The sequence below is a fragment of the Takifugu flavidus genome, chromosome 1, assembly GCF_003711565.1.
Source record: "Takifugu flavidus isolate HTHZ2018 chromosome 1, ASM371156v2, whole genome shotgun sequence".
NCBI classification, from domain to species: Eukaryota; Metazoa; Chordata; class Actinopteri; order Tetraodontiformes; family Tetraodontidae; genus Takifugu; species Takifugu flavidus.
In genome coordinates, this window is record NC_079520.1 from 25,147,005 (window position 1) to 25,160,808 (window position 13,804).

Below are 13,804 nucleotides of genomic sequence, written 5' to 3' on the forward strand. Positions count from 1 at the left end.
AGGCGTCTGTCACACATGTTTTCCCACTTTTCCCACTAGAATTACCTGGCTGCCAAGTACCTTTGCACTCAATCACCACAGCAGAGCAGCTAAATATAGACCATCCAATGTTAATTAGCTTTATTTTGTGTCCTTGTATTCCCTAACTGTAATCTTCACGATGTAACTCCTTAATTAAAGATTTTAATGGATAAGATTGACAAAAGCAGAGTTTCTTTGCTGAGCTTATGGCTGCACATAAGAGTTTTAAGTGAATTCAATACTGTGTTTTTGTCTCTTCCTCAGGTGCTCACAAGATTAAATTCATCCCAGAGATGGTGGGCCCCATGCTGGAGATGACGCTGGTTCCTGAGATAGAGCTGCGCAAGGCCACCATCCCCATCTTCTTCGACATGATGCAGTGCGAGTCGCACTTCACGTGCAGCTTCCAGCGGGTGCGTCCACTGTAATGACATGAATGTTGCGCAACAACAGCAAAGAGGGGAGTGCGTTAGAGACGAAGTTCCCCACACACGGGCTACACCGTCTCCATTGTAATTCTGCAAATCACTATTTGTTGTGTTGCGATTATCAACAGCCACGGTGGGGGGAACTCGATGTTCTGCCCTGTTACTGAGCAAAATTAAGCCTTTCTGCATGGGGGAATCCATTTGGTTCCAGCTGTTGTGTCATGAGAAGTCTCCGGCAGTCTAAAGCCTGGTGATGCTTATGTGAGCTCCCCAACTGTGCGATGCTTATTCGACTTATATCAACAGTTTAAGCAGCTCAGAAGCATTTAAACGTCTCTGCTGGCCTTTGCAGTCACGATGACACCACTAATTAGATCAGTGTGTCACTCAGAATCAGGCTCATTGGTGGTGAATGCCAGTTGTTCCTTTTAGTGCATTGTGATTCATTTGAATTTGACCTGAAGTCTGCAGGACTGAGATGGACCCCCAATACTAGTACTTTCAAGGTATATTTTGCTTTAAAAAAGAAAAAAAAAGAGTAATTCATGCTGTTCTAATGCCAAAATCCACCAGTTGTTGATACAAGTGCACAGTAATGTTGAAATTTGTAGACGTAAATAAGGATTTCTGTAATAAATCGCAAAAATTGCTGAGCCTTGGGAACATCGGTGATCACAGCAGAAGCAGGATCTTCTCATCGGAACCTCTCCTTGATGAAGAGAGGCAAAGCGAGTGGGGGGACGGGGAAATGGAGTTAATGAATTGGAAAAATTAGCTGCGCTGATTATTTACGCCTGCTCTGTCTAATTGCAGTTCGAGAACGAGATCATCACCAAGCTGGATCACGAGGTGGAGGGGGGGCGCGGAGACGAGCAGTACAAAGTTCTATTTCAGAAAATGTAAGTACTGATTAATGGGCAGGATTATGCACTCGGCTGTCGCACGTTGGATAATGCTAATTGCGACATAGCACTCCCCAAAATACTCGCAGCGTGCCGCCGATCGCATGACTCCCCGTCACCTCTCGTCTGTGCGATGCTTGTTTTTAGCACAGTCGGGCGGTGACGCAACGTAAAACAAGGGAAAAGAACAATTTGTACCGTGAATGTAAGAATTTTCTCTCTTTCTGCTCAAACCCAACACACGCTAGTTTACTGGAGCACTGCAGGAAGCACATGTACTTGGCCAAGACGGGCGAGAACTTCGTCACTCTGGTGGTGCGTCTGCTGGAGCGGCTGCTGGACTACAGGACCATCATGCACGACGAGAACAAGGAGAACCGCATGAGCTGCACCGTCAACGTGCTCGTAAGATGGCCCCTACCGGCGCAGACGCAGGCCCAGGCCGCTAGTTAGAAGCTAATGTTGGCAATCAGGCTCCCAACACAGCACAGGGAGATGTTATCACAGAGCAGCTGACGAGAAAACACCACCTCTGTGATGTGACATTTCACTCAAATGTCAGTTTTGTCTCACATGGCCTCTGATGTTGCTCTACGGGGCTCCGGCCTGCGTCCGGCATTCGACCGAGTCATGTTCCGTCAGAACGAGTGAACGCAGGTTTTCGGTTTTAGCCAGCAGCCGAGCGACATCGCTGTGATTCTTATATATCGCAGTTTGTTTTTATTCAGTGGACACATTTAAAGTGTTCTGCTGGGGGGGAATTTAATGGCCTAATAAGAGTGTTCTCTTCTCAACGCTAATCACCAGTTCAGGAATGCGTGTGATTTCAAGCATCAAGCACTCAACCTGATTTTGTTCGTGTTTCTTTCATTTTAGAACTTTTACAAGGAGATAGACAGAGAGGAGATGTACATCAGGTAAGATGAAGTCCCATCCAGCTTTTAGAGCTTTGGTCTAAGGTAGAGATGGTAGTTTAACTGGATTCTTTGTTTTTTGTTTCTTGCACAGTTTCATACTGTGGAATTAAGGTTCAGAAGTTAATAACTGTTTTGATAAATGCCTCCAGAGATGTTTTGATGTTTGCTTGTTATAAATTAATTCTCTCCCATCATTATTCTGACATTGTAAACAAAATAATTTGGCTCTTGTTCTCATTAAGAACTAATCTACATCTTTACAGAAGTTTCCCGGACAAAGAAAGAACGCAATAGGCGTAACGATAATAGCACTATTTAGCCTGGGTTGATCTCTGTCCTGCTGTCATTTCAGGGGAAAAGATGCTTCCATTGGTGTCCCATTGAGCAGAGTAAACATCTTGTAACATATATATAAACACATATCGCTACTGTTTCCTGCCAGGTACCTGTACAAACTGTGCGATCTCCACAAAGAGTGTGACAACTACACAGAGGCTGCCTACACGCTGCTGCTTCACGCCAGACTGCTCAAGGTGAACACGCCCACCAACGGACAAACCTGCAAATACACCCTGAAAAATCTTATTGCGAGATGTCGGGCAGTTAACCTCGAGCGTTAGCAGCCGTGCAGAGGACCAAAAGAGATTTAGCTGCATCCCAGTAATCCTACTGAACATGAGAGGTGCACTTGGAGGGCAGAATTGCTGAGCAGCAGCTTTTTTGCCTTGTGTAGTTGATGCAAATTGCTAATATCTGATCTTGCAACAGCCAGCTCAGGGGCTTTATAGAAGGCGGATTTACTGTCCTTTATCAAGTCACAATGTGACAGAATCATCTGGAGATCTCATTCTTATCTTTAACGGATGTACGTACATATATTAGCTATCTTAAAGTATTTTAAACGGCGAACGGTGAGCCTGCTGTGTTAAACCAGCAGAGTGACAGTTGTATTCCCAACTTCCACAGTCTGAAATAACCTGAATTTGGGGGCCTTCGCTCGGTTTCTTTTTTCCAAAATGGTTCCAGCCAACTGCTGATCTGTATTTGCATAAACGGCTGGCTGTTCCAGCCTTTGTGCCGGTCCCAACAGGGGACGCCAGGCTGTGACTGAATCGCATTCTCCTCGCCCTAACAGTCACAGCGGCATTTGCAGGAGTTGTTTGTTGTTATTATTTTAATTTGGCTCCTCTCGCAGCAGCTGTGGCGCTCGTGAGCATACCTTCAGAGGGAGATTCACTATAATATTATGCTAATTGGCTAGTATTGTTCCACTGGACTATGGCTAATTCTTCTCTTTGTCGATAAGCTCTTTAATGTTATCTTTAATGTCGCTGTCCTCATGCTTGTCCCACCACACGGGCTTTTGTAAACAAGCGGTGTATTGCTAACTATTGATCCACCTGCAGCTGCACAATTAAAAATGGCTGCTGTACCAATAATCAGTCCTTCTGTAAAGAACCTGCTACAGTAAAGTAATTAAAGGCTGATGGATCTTCAGCAGTGTCTGCAATTAAGGTCACATAGAAGGGCTGATGTGGGTCCCTGAGAGCATCTCATTCATTTAACATGCAAATGCTTCGGCCCAGTTGTTAAAGACCCGATACCCCGACCTCTTCATCCTCTGAATAGACCCCTTTGAGCGCAGTGTCACAGAACTATGCGCGTGCTACTCGAGTTTAGGAAACGAAGATTGGTTCCTCACATTTTTCTGCCCTTTGTGTTTCTCTTTTGCCACCACACTCATGTATCTTAGCAACCCTGACAGCGCTTTCTGTTAGTCGAGAGATCTGTATTCTAGCAAAACTGTCCGAACAGACAGGCAGAAACAGTCATTTGTTCCAGTTTTTTTTTTTTTTTAAAGGAAATTCAGAACCAAAAGCCTTCCCTATGTCCTTGTAGAGGATCTTTTGAAGGTGTCCAGGCAGGACATAGTTATATGCATCATGCGCCTTGTATGCGCGTAGACTGTCTAGTGTGTACGGCTTTGGTTGATGACCACTTACCAATGTCACCTGTCCAAACTTCGAAGGAATCCTGGTCAGGCAGACTGTCAGCGCCAGCCAGTACTAATTTATTCAGGTACTGTTTACTCAACAGTGAAGGTTCATATCCAGGATTATTCGCTGGAGGACTGTGGGCAAACATGCTCCTCTATTACCGGCTGTCATGTTTTCTGACCCCAAGCTGCGCTCATTCTCCCGAGGCTTGGAATGTTTGTACATACTGAAGGGGTCTATTGGAAGCAGTAAAGACTGTTGATAGCAGCATTTTGCTAGGAGCGCTTTGCTCTGATGTATATTGACTGCCTGTGCCATGCTTTTTCACTTTGGCCAGTTAAAGTTCTGATGTAAATAGGATCGATCTTCCACACATTTGCATGTTATAAGGCAGGGATAGATTTCTTGTAACCTACTCAGCTTTTTCTCTGGGCTGGATTGCGCACTGTTAACCCCAGTGCTGATTTGTCTCTGTAGTGGTCGGATGACCCGTGTGCAGCCCACCTGACCCAGAGAGACGACTACCACGCTGCAACACAAAGACAGCTCAAGGACCAGCTTTACCAACAGATTATCAATTACTTTGACAAGGGCAAGGTGAGTGAAACCCATTCTGGCAGCAGAAGCCACGGGGATTCAGCCATGATCGTTCTAAATTCAGGACACTCTGTTGTTCGACTCTGTCATTGTTGTTAAATACACTTTTGTCAGGTTTTGTAGCTAACTGGACTAAATTCCATTTCTATAGAACGGGGACAGTAAAAAAAACAGAACCCCAAATCCTCTTTATTCAGCTGATGCTCTTTTGAGGAAAGGTGCACACCACACAGGCGCTAGCGTGGCGTTCATTGTGTTGTCCCCAAATATTTATTTTTTCCTCGTCTCTCTCAGTCATTTTGATTTTTCTCTCGCACATTTGTGAAAATAATCCCTTTGTGAGTTCAGCCTCTATGAATCCAGGCTCCTGCGGGCCTCAAATAGCTGCAGCGGAACACTTCTAAATTCTGAAGATTTGATTCCAGACGTGCAAAATCGTTTTCGGCCCAAAAGCTAAGCCAGGAATTTGTCTCCAGGACTGAATCCGCAGTTTCTCTGAGACGCCATCCCAAGACCCGCATGTGTCATCAGTGTTTGCTTCCAACCGACGCTCTTGGTTCTGTTGCCAGCCGTCGCTCAGCAAGTTCTGGGCCAAACTGGGAGATCTTAAGCTAAACACGCGAGCACGGCACAGCGGTGCAATCCGGAAGTGCTGCAAAAGCACAGCGGCGAGCATCTACCGGGGACAGACAGACGCCGCTCTGACTGACGGCAGGCTGATCTGAGGAGAAGCCTCGCTCCACCTCAAACCAGTTCGCTCCAGTCTTGTTCAGGGAAGGCACTCAGGAGCCTTCCAGCATTTCGAGTGTCTGGCATCTCTCTGTGGTTGAAGTGGGTTCAAGTGTCAACAGCAGGGAGGGTGTGATGCTAAACACGAGGGGGTGTTTTCATTTTTTCAATCTGTGCGGAGAGAGCAGTTGTGTGTCATCTTCACCTATCAGACAAATCACACACACGCTGATGTCTCCGTCTTCATGTGTCCAATAGATGTGGGAGGAGGCCATCATTTTGGGCAAAGAAGTGGCTGAACAGTACGAGAATGAAATGTTTGATTTTGAGCAGCTCAGTGCATCTTTGGTGAGTACTTTACACCCCCTGTTTCACCGACTGGTTAAATGACCCCCAGAGCTCCAAATGAATGCGTGATTTTCTCCTCACAGCGGAAACAAGCCCAGTTCTATGAGAACATCGTGAAGGTCATCCGGCCCAAACCAGACTACTTCGCCGTCGGCTACTACGGGTGTGGGTTCCCCTCTTTCCTGCGCGTGAGTACTGGCTCGTGTGTACGTCCTCCACAGCACAGCAGCGTGGGTAATGCACGTGTCAAAACGGATGATCAATATGTTTACTAGAGACTTTACTTTCAGTTATGGCTTCAATGGGCTTTGCACGCCTCATTCCCATGTGGGTTTGGCTTGTTTTGGCAGCGCTCGCTAGTTCAACATCCCACCTGGTCTGTGTTTTCTCTCACATTCTCTGGGAGCAGACAGTGAATCATAACCCTTTTTTTTCCCTGCGTGCGGGCTTTACATCCGGAATATTTTACAGGATTGATGCTGGAGATGTGATTCAAAGAAGACCTCTGTCTGTATTTCTGAGCCTGTCTCTCTCTCCTTCACCAAAAAAAAGAGGAGGTTTTTATGAGAATGTCAGAACACCTATTCAGACTTTCTAGTTCAGGCTTGTGGATATGGATGGAGGTAATACTTAACAGCAGTTTGTGCAGCTCTGCACTTATTTGACTCATTTTTATGTCTTTGTCCTCATATGAGGTGTCCCTGCTCTATATGTCTGTGATTATATAGTTATCGAGAGGCCATTATAAAGGATATTCATGTTCCAGACTCCACAAACAGTAAAGAAGTCAACTAAAGACCAAACACCCAGATCAGTCTTGGTGGGAGTCATCGGGAATTAAAACAGCTGATTCCAGTTAATACAGACCAAAAAGGCCAACTGCTGAGCCGGACCATCCTTTTCCAAACTGGAATCATTTATTAAGATAAGCTCAGGCAATCAAATTAAACATGAACCGATCAATATTTGTTCTCCTGTGGCAGTTTTATATTACAACTCCAATGTAGGTTTAATAGGGCTTTGACATCTCTGCTGGGGCCCGTTTATTTAGAAAGATAATTAACCTGAAGGGATTCGGCGTGAAGAAAATGGACAGTGCTGACTGTGATTTGTTGGTTTTAAATATATCCCTTCTCACAGCTGTCATGTGAAGGTGATGGTTTCCTTTTTTAATTCTCCTTTTTTTAATCACAAGTGCTCGACGTGTTGGCCCCATCTCCCCTCCCATCTCATCTTGTCCTTCGCTTTCTGCTAATGTTTTCACAAGTCTTTTGCCAGTTTCTGATCTCCCTGTGCCCTTCCATGCCCCTTTCATCTGGCAGGGCGGGTGAGGTTACAGGCAGGTCTTATCTAACAGGCAGTTTAAACAGCCCGAAGGGACACATTTGAGTCCTTTTTTTCTTTGTGCCTGACCTTTTGACCAGTCTTGAAATAGCCAGAGAGAACGGCATGTCGATCAATAAAATCTCCACTTAATTTGAGCGTTCATTGTTTGATCTTTTGAAAGAGTGAATCAAGCTGTAATTTTCTCCAGACATGGTATCTTCTTCGGCTCCCGAGGCCCTCAAAACCATCTCAGAACCATATTTACAGCACAGAAAATGTCAGATGTGTTTGTTCGTCTTTCATTTCTCCACAAATCGTATAGTTTGTGCAGCTTTTTATGCTCCTGATTGCAGTTTGTGTTGTGCTGCCACTGTGTCCTACGGAAAAGTCAATTATGTGAGATAATCAATACCCTGATGAAGACGTTTTCAGCCCCTTAAGCATTGATTTTGTGCAAGATTACTTAATTCAACTGCTTATCATTTATTAGCTGTTAATGTGGTCAGGCAGCAGACCCCGACGCACTCTTGCTAATTCTGGAGTGTTCTGCAGAGCCCGTCTGGAACTGAAAATCCAGCCATCAGCACCCAAGAGCTGCATCATTACACCAGCATCCCAAAAAGTTTTGACCTGCGACCTCCAGCTTCTATTATGATCATTTCCTGTATGAAGAATCCTTACTCTGGGATTCAAAGACACGTTTCTGCAGCTGTTCGTCTGACTTCACGTGCAGCCCCCCCCCCCCACCCCTCTCTGCTCATCCCATCACCCCTAAACTTCACTTAAACCCTGTATTGAGTTTCTTGTGAGCGCCCAGCTTAAAGAACAATTGAGGATGTGCAGCAGCTGGCTGGAAATACATCTCCCAACATGCCACATTTCACTCAGAGGCACTGGGATATGAGCTGTCATGCTCTATCATCCAGAATGAACTTCATCCAGACCTCTGAGCACACGCGGGGAGATACGCGGTGCTTTCTGTGCTGATGGGAATTATTTGTTTTTGAAGTGAACAACATTCTCTGTATCGGTCAAAGAGGGTCTGAACCTGCCCTATATCTTCCTGATTTGAATGTATATATCTCATTAGAATTTCTGAACCTTCCCAACATTTGGCTGTCTTAGATTCCCTTTTTTCACCCTCCAGCCCAGAAGGCAAAGCCCATTTTTAGACTGAATTATGATCTTAATGGTGGTGATGTTCTTTGTCAGAAATGGCCAGTGACTGGTGAAAATGAGCGCGACTGACGTGAAGTTTACAGGTTACGTGGCCAGAATGATGAAAGCCTTCGGAATACTTGTGTTAATGGGCACATGATTCATTGTGAGTGATAATGAGGATATGCCCTCAGTCAGGTCTCAATCATTTATAGAAAGGATGGAAAGTCCACCATTTTGACATTTCCACATATGCCATTAAGCAGATTTAGTGGATTTTTCATCTTTTTTGGTGCAGGGATGACTTTAAAAATCAAATGCTTTTGTCAGCTTGTCTTTCAAAGCATATTTTGAGATGCCCCCCTCCAGCACCTTGCGTATTTGCAGTTTTCCTAATTAATGTGGGAATTGTAAGACGTGAGCCTCCGTGCTCCTTGTGTTTGAGATGATGGACAGAAGTAAATCTAAGGTCTACCAAGCTGTCCTCCCCAGGCAAGACCCTCACCTAAAGCCATTGGATCCATCTCAAGCTAATGAGCGGCAGTGGGGATTTTTAAACAAATGCTATTTGTAGTTTTGCGATAAAAGAGAAATTAAATCCAGATCAAAGAGCTGTCCTCTTCAAGCCTGCTGAACTTTCCGTCACCTTTATTTTAAGGTATTTAACATGAAGATTATGATAATGTATGTTAAACGACACCCTGTAGCGGGCGAAGGAAATTTACAAATCAAAGCCCCCTCACCTGTTTAACTTTCTGGTAATGTCACGGTTTTGTCTTTGCCCCCGTGTCTGCCCTCACAGGCACGATTGAATGAATTTTAGCTGCCGTCTCTAATCTTCCTGTGAAATGTTCTATGCAATCACACTGTTAACGCTGCCGCTGCCATAAAAGAGGACCGTTGTACCTTATGTTCACATTACGTGAGCCAATTAGCACGCGAGCGAATGTGTTTGCCCCGCGTAAGCGTCCGCTGTCACCTTTATTGTCTCGCAGAACAAAATGTTCATCTACCGCGGGAAGGAGTACGAGCGCTGGGAGGATTTTGAAGCGCGTCTCCTCACACAGTTCCCCAACGCAGAGAAGATGAAGACGTCCACGCCGCCCAGCGAGGACACCAAGTGCTCACCCGGACAGTGTATCCTCATCAAGAATCATTCATTCTCTTTATTTGTTATTCCTTTTGTTTCACTGGTTTGTTTTAGTGGTCCTTGGCTTGTAAAGGCCACTTACTGGGCATATTACAATGCAGTTAAATTGTCGTGCAGTTTTCTATATTTGTAAATTCCCTTTCCCTTGACCTTTCTGCGCACAGACATCCAGTGTTTCACAGTGAAGCCCATCCTCGACCTGCCTGCCAAGTTCCAAAACAAGCACGTCTCCGAACAGATAGTGAGGTAAGCATGTGAGCCGGCGCCTCGCCGCTCCACGCGCACCCATTTCATTGTGATTCTAGACTGAGACACAACCTACATTTTAGGCCATTTATTCTCAGCAGCCAGGCATGAACTCCCTTTAACGTTTCTCCTTGCGAGGCCAGGAGCACAAATAATGGTCCCGTATCCACTGGACCCTGCACACCAGTCATGACCTTGTGCGTCACTCAACGGTGCGAATCAATGGTGTGCCCCCATCGCATCAGTGGTCCGAATTAAAAGAAGATATTAACTCTGAAAAGCTTTACGCACCAACACTGAGCTTATCACCAACTGCGTCCTTTATCTCGTGATCCAGAATCCACCTGAAAGGAATTTGTAACTCTGTAAATAGTCAAAGAGCCGTGTTTCAAAGTCTGTCCTCTCTTTTTCCCACTGGAGCGTTTGATTTACCCCCCCTCCCAATTTACAACTAAGATAAAAAGAGCAAAACAACACAAGAACTCACATGCTGCCGACAGAGCAGATAAGATCGGGTGAAATGATCAGATGTAGAATAAATCTGTTTTGAAGCCGCTTTATTTGTCAGTTTAATAGATGGAAACTTCAAACGCTGTTTTTTATGTGTGATGGATGTGTCTCATCATATAAAGTTAATGGAGCTGGTATAATTTGCTGGAAACTCAGGTAATCTGAGCATAGAGACACCTTTGTTTGCTCTGTTAATGAAAAAACTAATTAACACTTTCTGATTTCCATCTGCCGCTGTTAACCTAATAGAGCTGTGTATTTTTAGTGCTGCCAATCTCTTTCATAGTTTATCAATAGTTCTTTGGCAAAATAAAAGGTGATGAGTCCTTTCAGAACCGCATGGTTTTTGGAATGCTGCTAGAGTATTCTGTTTGAGGCGAATAGATGGGTAATCTGAGTCGATGGATATCTAAATGGACTAAAAACTGTCCAGTCACTTGCTGTGGTCGAGTTTCGTTGCTGAAGTGTCTCACTCTCCACATTCCTGATCCAGTTGACTCGGTTTCGGGGGCCACCAGAGACGAATGGCCACAGCGTAATGAATTTATCGTCCGTGTAGATGAGCGTCAGTGAGTCAGATGCTACATGCTAAACAGTAAATTTCCCAGCAGGTCTATCCTGGTGGGGCCCGTCTTGTTTTTGAGCTGAAGCAGAGCAATCAAGCTTTGATTTCCCATAACTGTTTTCATTTACTGATTTTCAGAGTTGTTATTTTCTTCTTCTCAGCTTCTACACAGTCAATGAAGTCCATAAATTCCAGTATTCCAAACCTGTGAGGAAGGGAGAGAAGGATCCTGACAACGAGTTTGCGGTGAGGGCTGAACTGGCTCGCTAACTTTGATATCTGCATTAAACTAGCAGTGATACATTTCAACCACAGCACACCTTGAATGAATTCTGTGAAGGATGAAATGCAACAGGCAGGAGAAGGAGAAGGGCCAAATGCTGAATATCGCCCTGCAAATGATAAAACTGAAGTCGTTTCTGTTATTTAAACCATCTGTGCTTGTTTAAACTGACTGTGCTTGGTTTTAATTCATTTCAGAATGTTTGATTATATGTTTATATATCTACCAGATATTTCAAATTAAGAGCCAGATCTTCTATTTACCACATCCTTTTACGGCATCCAATTGTGGATCAATTTTCCTGAAGTGTCCTTGTTTTAAGAGTTAACACTTGTGCATCCAAATACTAGAAATTGCTTAGTTTGTAAATAGTTAAATATGCACCTAGAAGAACAAACATTGAAAGAATCTTACAGGAACTTCCTAATTCCGTATTCCAACATCCATTTAGTTGATCAACGCTTAACGATGCAGCACTTACGCTGAAGCTTGACATTGTAATTTTGAGCGGGGGGGCAACAACAGCTGTTTCACCATATGTCCTCTGAGTCTGTGTCTGTGTCATCATTCTCTACAGAATATGTGGATTGAGAGGACCACGTACACGACGGCATACAAACTCCCCGGAATCCTGCGCTGGTTTGAAGTCAAGTCGGTGTCTACGGTGCGTATGAAGGGCCTCCTAATGAGCGGAGGAGCTGCAGCCTCGCTCACAGGCAATCGATATGATTTGTCCACTTAAGCTGTATAGACAGGCTCGTGGACACCAGCGTGACGCTGCCCAGACCAACGGCAGGGCACGTTTTCTCTCTCTCTATCCCTCTCTCTCCCTCTCTCTCTCTGCCCCGGGGCTTGCATTGATTTCACCAACGCTCTTTCAAGCCAAGTAGCACCAAAAATAGTTACACAGCACAAACACAACTCAGCTGAGAGCTGGACTGCAATAGAATTACCGGTACATGCACTTTACCCTTTTCAATTAAGAGGATTGTCTGAGTGTCACACATGGACTTCAGTGTCACTGCAGCATTTGGATGGAGTGAATCTGTGACACCAAGCACAAACTGCATTACCTTTGTTGACTAATTAAAATGCTCTCCTGGTGTCCCCAGGTCAGTCTTGGATCTTGTCTTTTGCAAATAGATGTGTACTAATTTACGTTATCAGTCGAAACATGGCCTGCGGAGAGCGCGTCTACAAAAGAAAACCCAAAAATAATTAAAGTGAAGCAGAAAATGCTAACAGCACCTGTCTCATCCCTTTAATTTGCTTAACTTTTCCCCAAACAAATGCTCTACTTAGCGTAATTAGCCTGGGTAAGCGCTCTGCAATCAATTACTCCTCATATGCCGCTGTAGGTTGGTTACTCTGCTATACGGAGGGAAGCTTTGTGGCACGCCTTCTCTTATCCATCACCTCGTGAGGCCCCGGTGTTTTGGTGCAGCGTGTGTATTTTGCAGTTAGAGTTTTAAAAAATAGCAGCCCAGTGAAGCCGCTCAGCCCGGGGCCTGGCGTTTCCATCACCACAATGGTCCTTCTGGAGGCTCCATCCTCAACACGGACATTTCACAACTAATCCCAGTGCAGCGTTTCTCTTTGTGGTTGCGCTAATTCAAAGCAGCGGCCTCCTCCTTCAGGCAGGGCTGGAGCCGGGCTGACAGGAGCATCTTGCCCTGCAGTCGAGCCAGAGTGGGGCCAGGTCCCCGAGGCCAGCCCCTCTATTTAAAGCTTAATGACTGGGCTGAGATTCACCACGCTAAACCATCCATCTGACAATGCTTTTTACCAAGCTGGCCTCACACGTCCACGCACAGATTGCAGATTTGTCTCTCTGGCACACCATCCCTCTTTTTTTGGCCAGGATCTAAATCAGATATTTACTCTACAATCAACTCAGGTTTCCTCTAAACTCATACTGGCACGCTGGAAGGGCTCCAAAGTAATACAGCTGCCTACACGTGGAGGCAGCATTTGCTTTCACACAGGGGTGGAATTAATGGCATCATTTTCAAGTGTTCTCTCTGTTCTCTCGATTGGTAATAATATTTTGTTGACACGGGAATCGAAATTCCCCTACAGTAATGCGCAATCCGTCTTGATTTGACAGCTCCAGGTTTATGTATGGGCAGCAGCAGAAAGGACTTCACCGCTTCTCCGTCCCGCATGATTTATGTGTGTAGTTAAGATTTCTCAAGTCTTCTTCTGACCCATTCCCAGTCACTGGACACAAAATGCCAGCGCTTGATTGGTGACATTAGGGAGTCGATAGTGATGTATGTGTGGACAGTGACTACTGAAACAGGTAAATGAGTACCGCCTGGTGACGACTTCATTCTGTGGGTCGCGCAGGAGGAGATCAGCCCGCTGGAGAACGCCGTGGAGACGATGCAGTTGACCAATGAGAAGATCAGCAGCATGGTGCAGCGGCACCTCAACGACCCCAACCTTCCCATAAACCCACTCTCCATGTTGTTGAACGGGATTGTGGACCCAGCTGTCATGGGAGGCTTCACCAACTATGAAAAGGTAGCCGACGTGAAAAGGGGCCTGTGTTTTATGTCTGTACGGTGGTCTTTGCGCTATGCTAATTATCCCCTAAATCCCCCAGTTTTAGTCAAAAACAATGT

General features: G+C 45.2%; 1 protein-coding gene across 3 annotated transcripts in view; it reads left to right on the forward strand.

The window, feature by feature from the left end:
- dock1 (dedicator of cytokinesis 1) overlaps window positions 1-13,804 on the forward strand; it is a 121,157-nt gene that overhangs the window by 96,384 nt on the left and 10,969 nt on the right. For all 3 annotated transcript variants that reach the window (XM_057031243.1, XM_057031228.1, XM_057031237.1), the window contains exons 33-45: window positions 286-434; window positions 1,263-1,348; window positions 1,600-1,756; window positions 2,228-2,268; window positions 2,711-2,801; window positions 4,743-4,862; window positions 5,850-5,939; window positions 6,023-6,127; window positions 9,419-9,560; window positions 9,738-9,819; window positions 11,056-11,140; window positions 11,755-11,841; window positions 13,527-13,703. In XM_057031243.1, coding sequence (XP_056887223.1) covers window positions 286-434; window positions 1,263-1,348; window positions 1,600-1,756; window positions 2,228-2,268; window positions 2,711-2,801; window positions 4,743-4,862; window positions 5,850-5,939; window positions 6,023-6,127; window positions 9,419-9,560; window positions 9,738-9,819; window positions 11,056-11,140; window positions 11,755-11,841; window positions 13,527-13,703 — 1,412 coding nt within the window. The remainder of the gene's footprint in view (window positions 1-285; window positions 435-1,262; window positions 1,349-1,599; window positions 1,757-2,227; window positions 2,269-2,710; window positions 2,802-4,742; window positions 4,863-5,849; window positions 5,940-6,022; window positions 6,128-9,418; window positions 9,561-9,737; window positions 9,820-11,055; window positions 11,141-11,754; window positions 11,842-13,526; window positions 13,704-13,804) is intronic.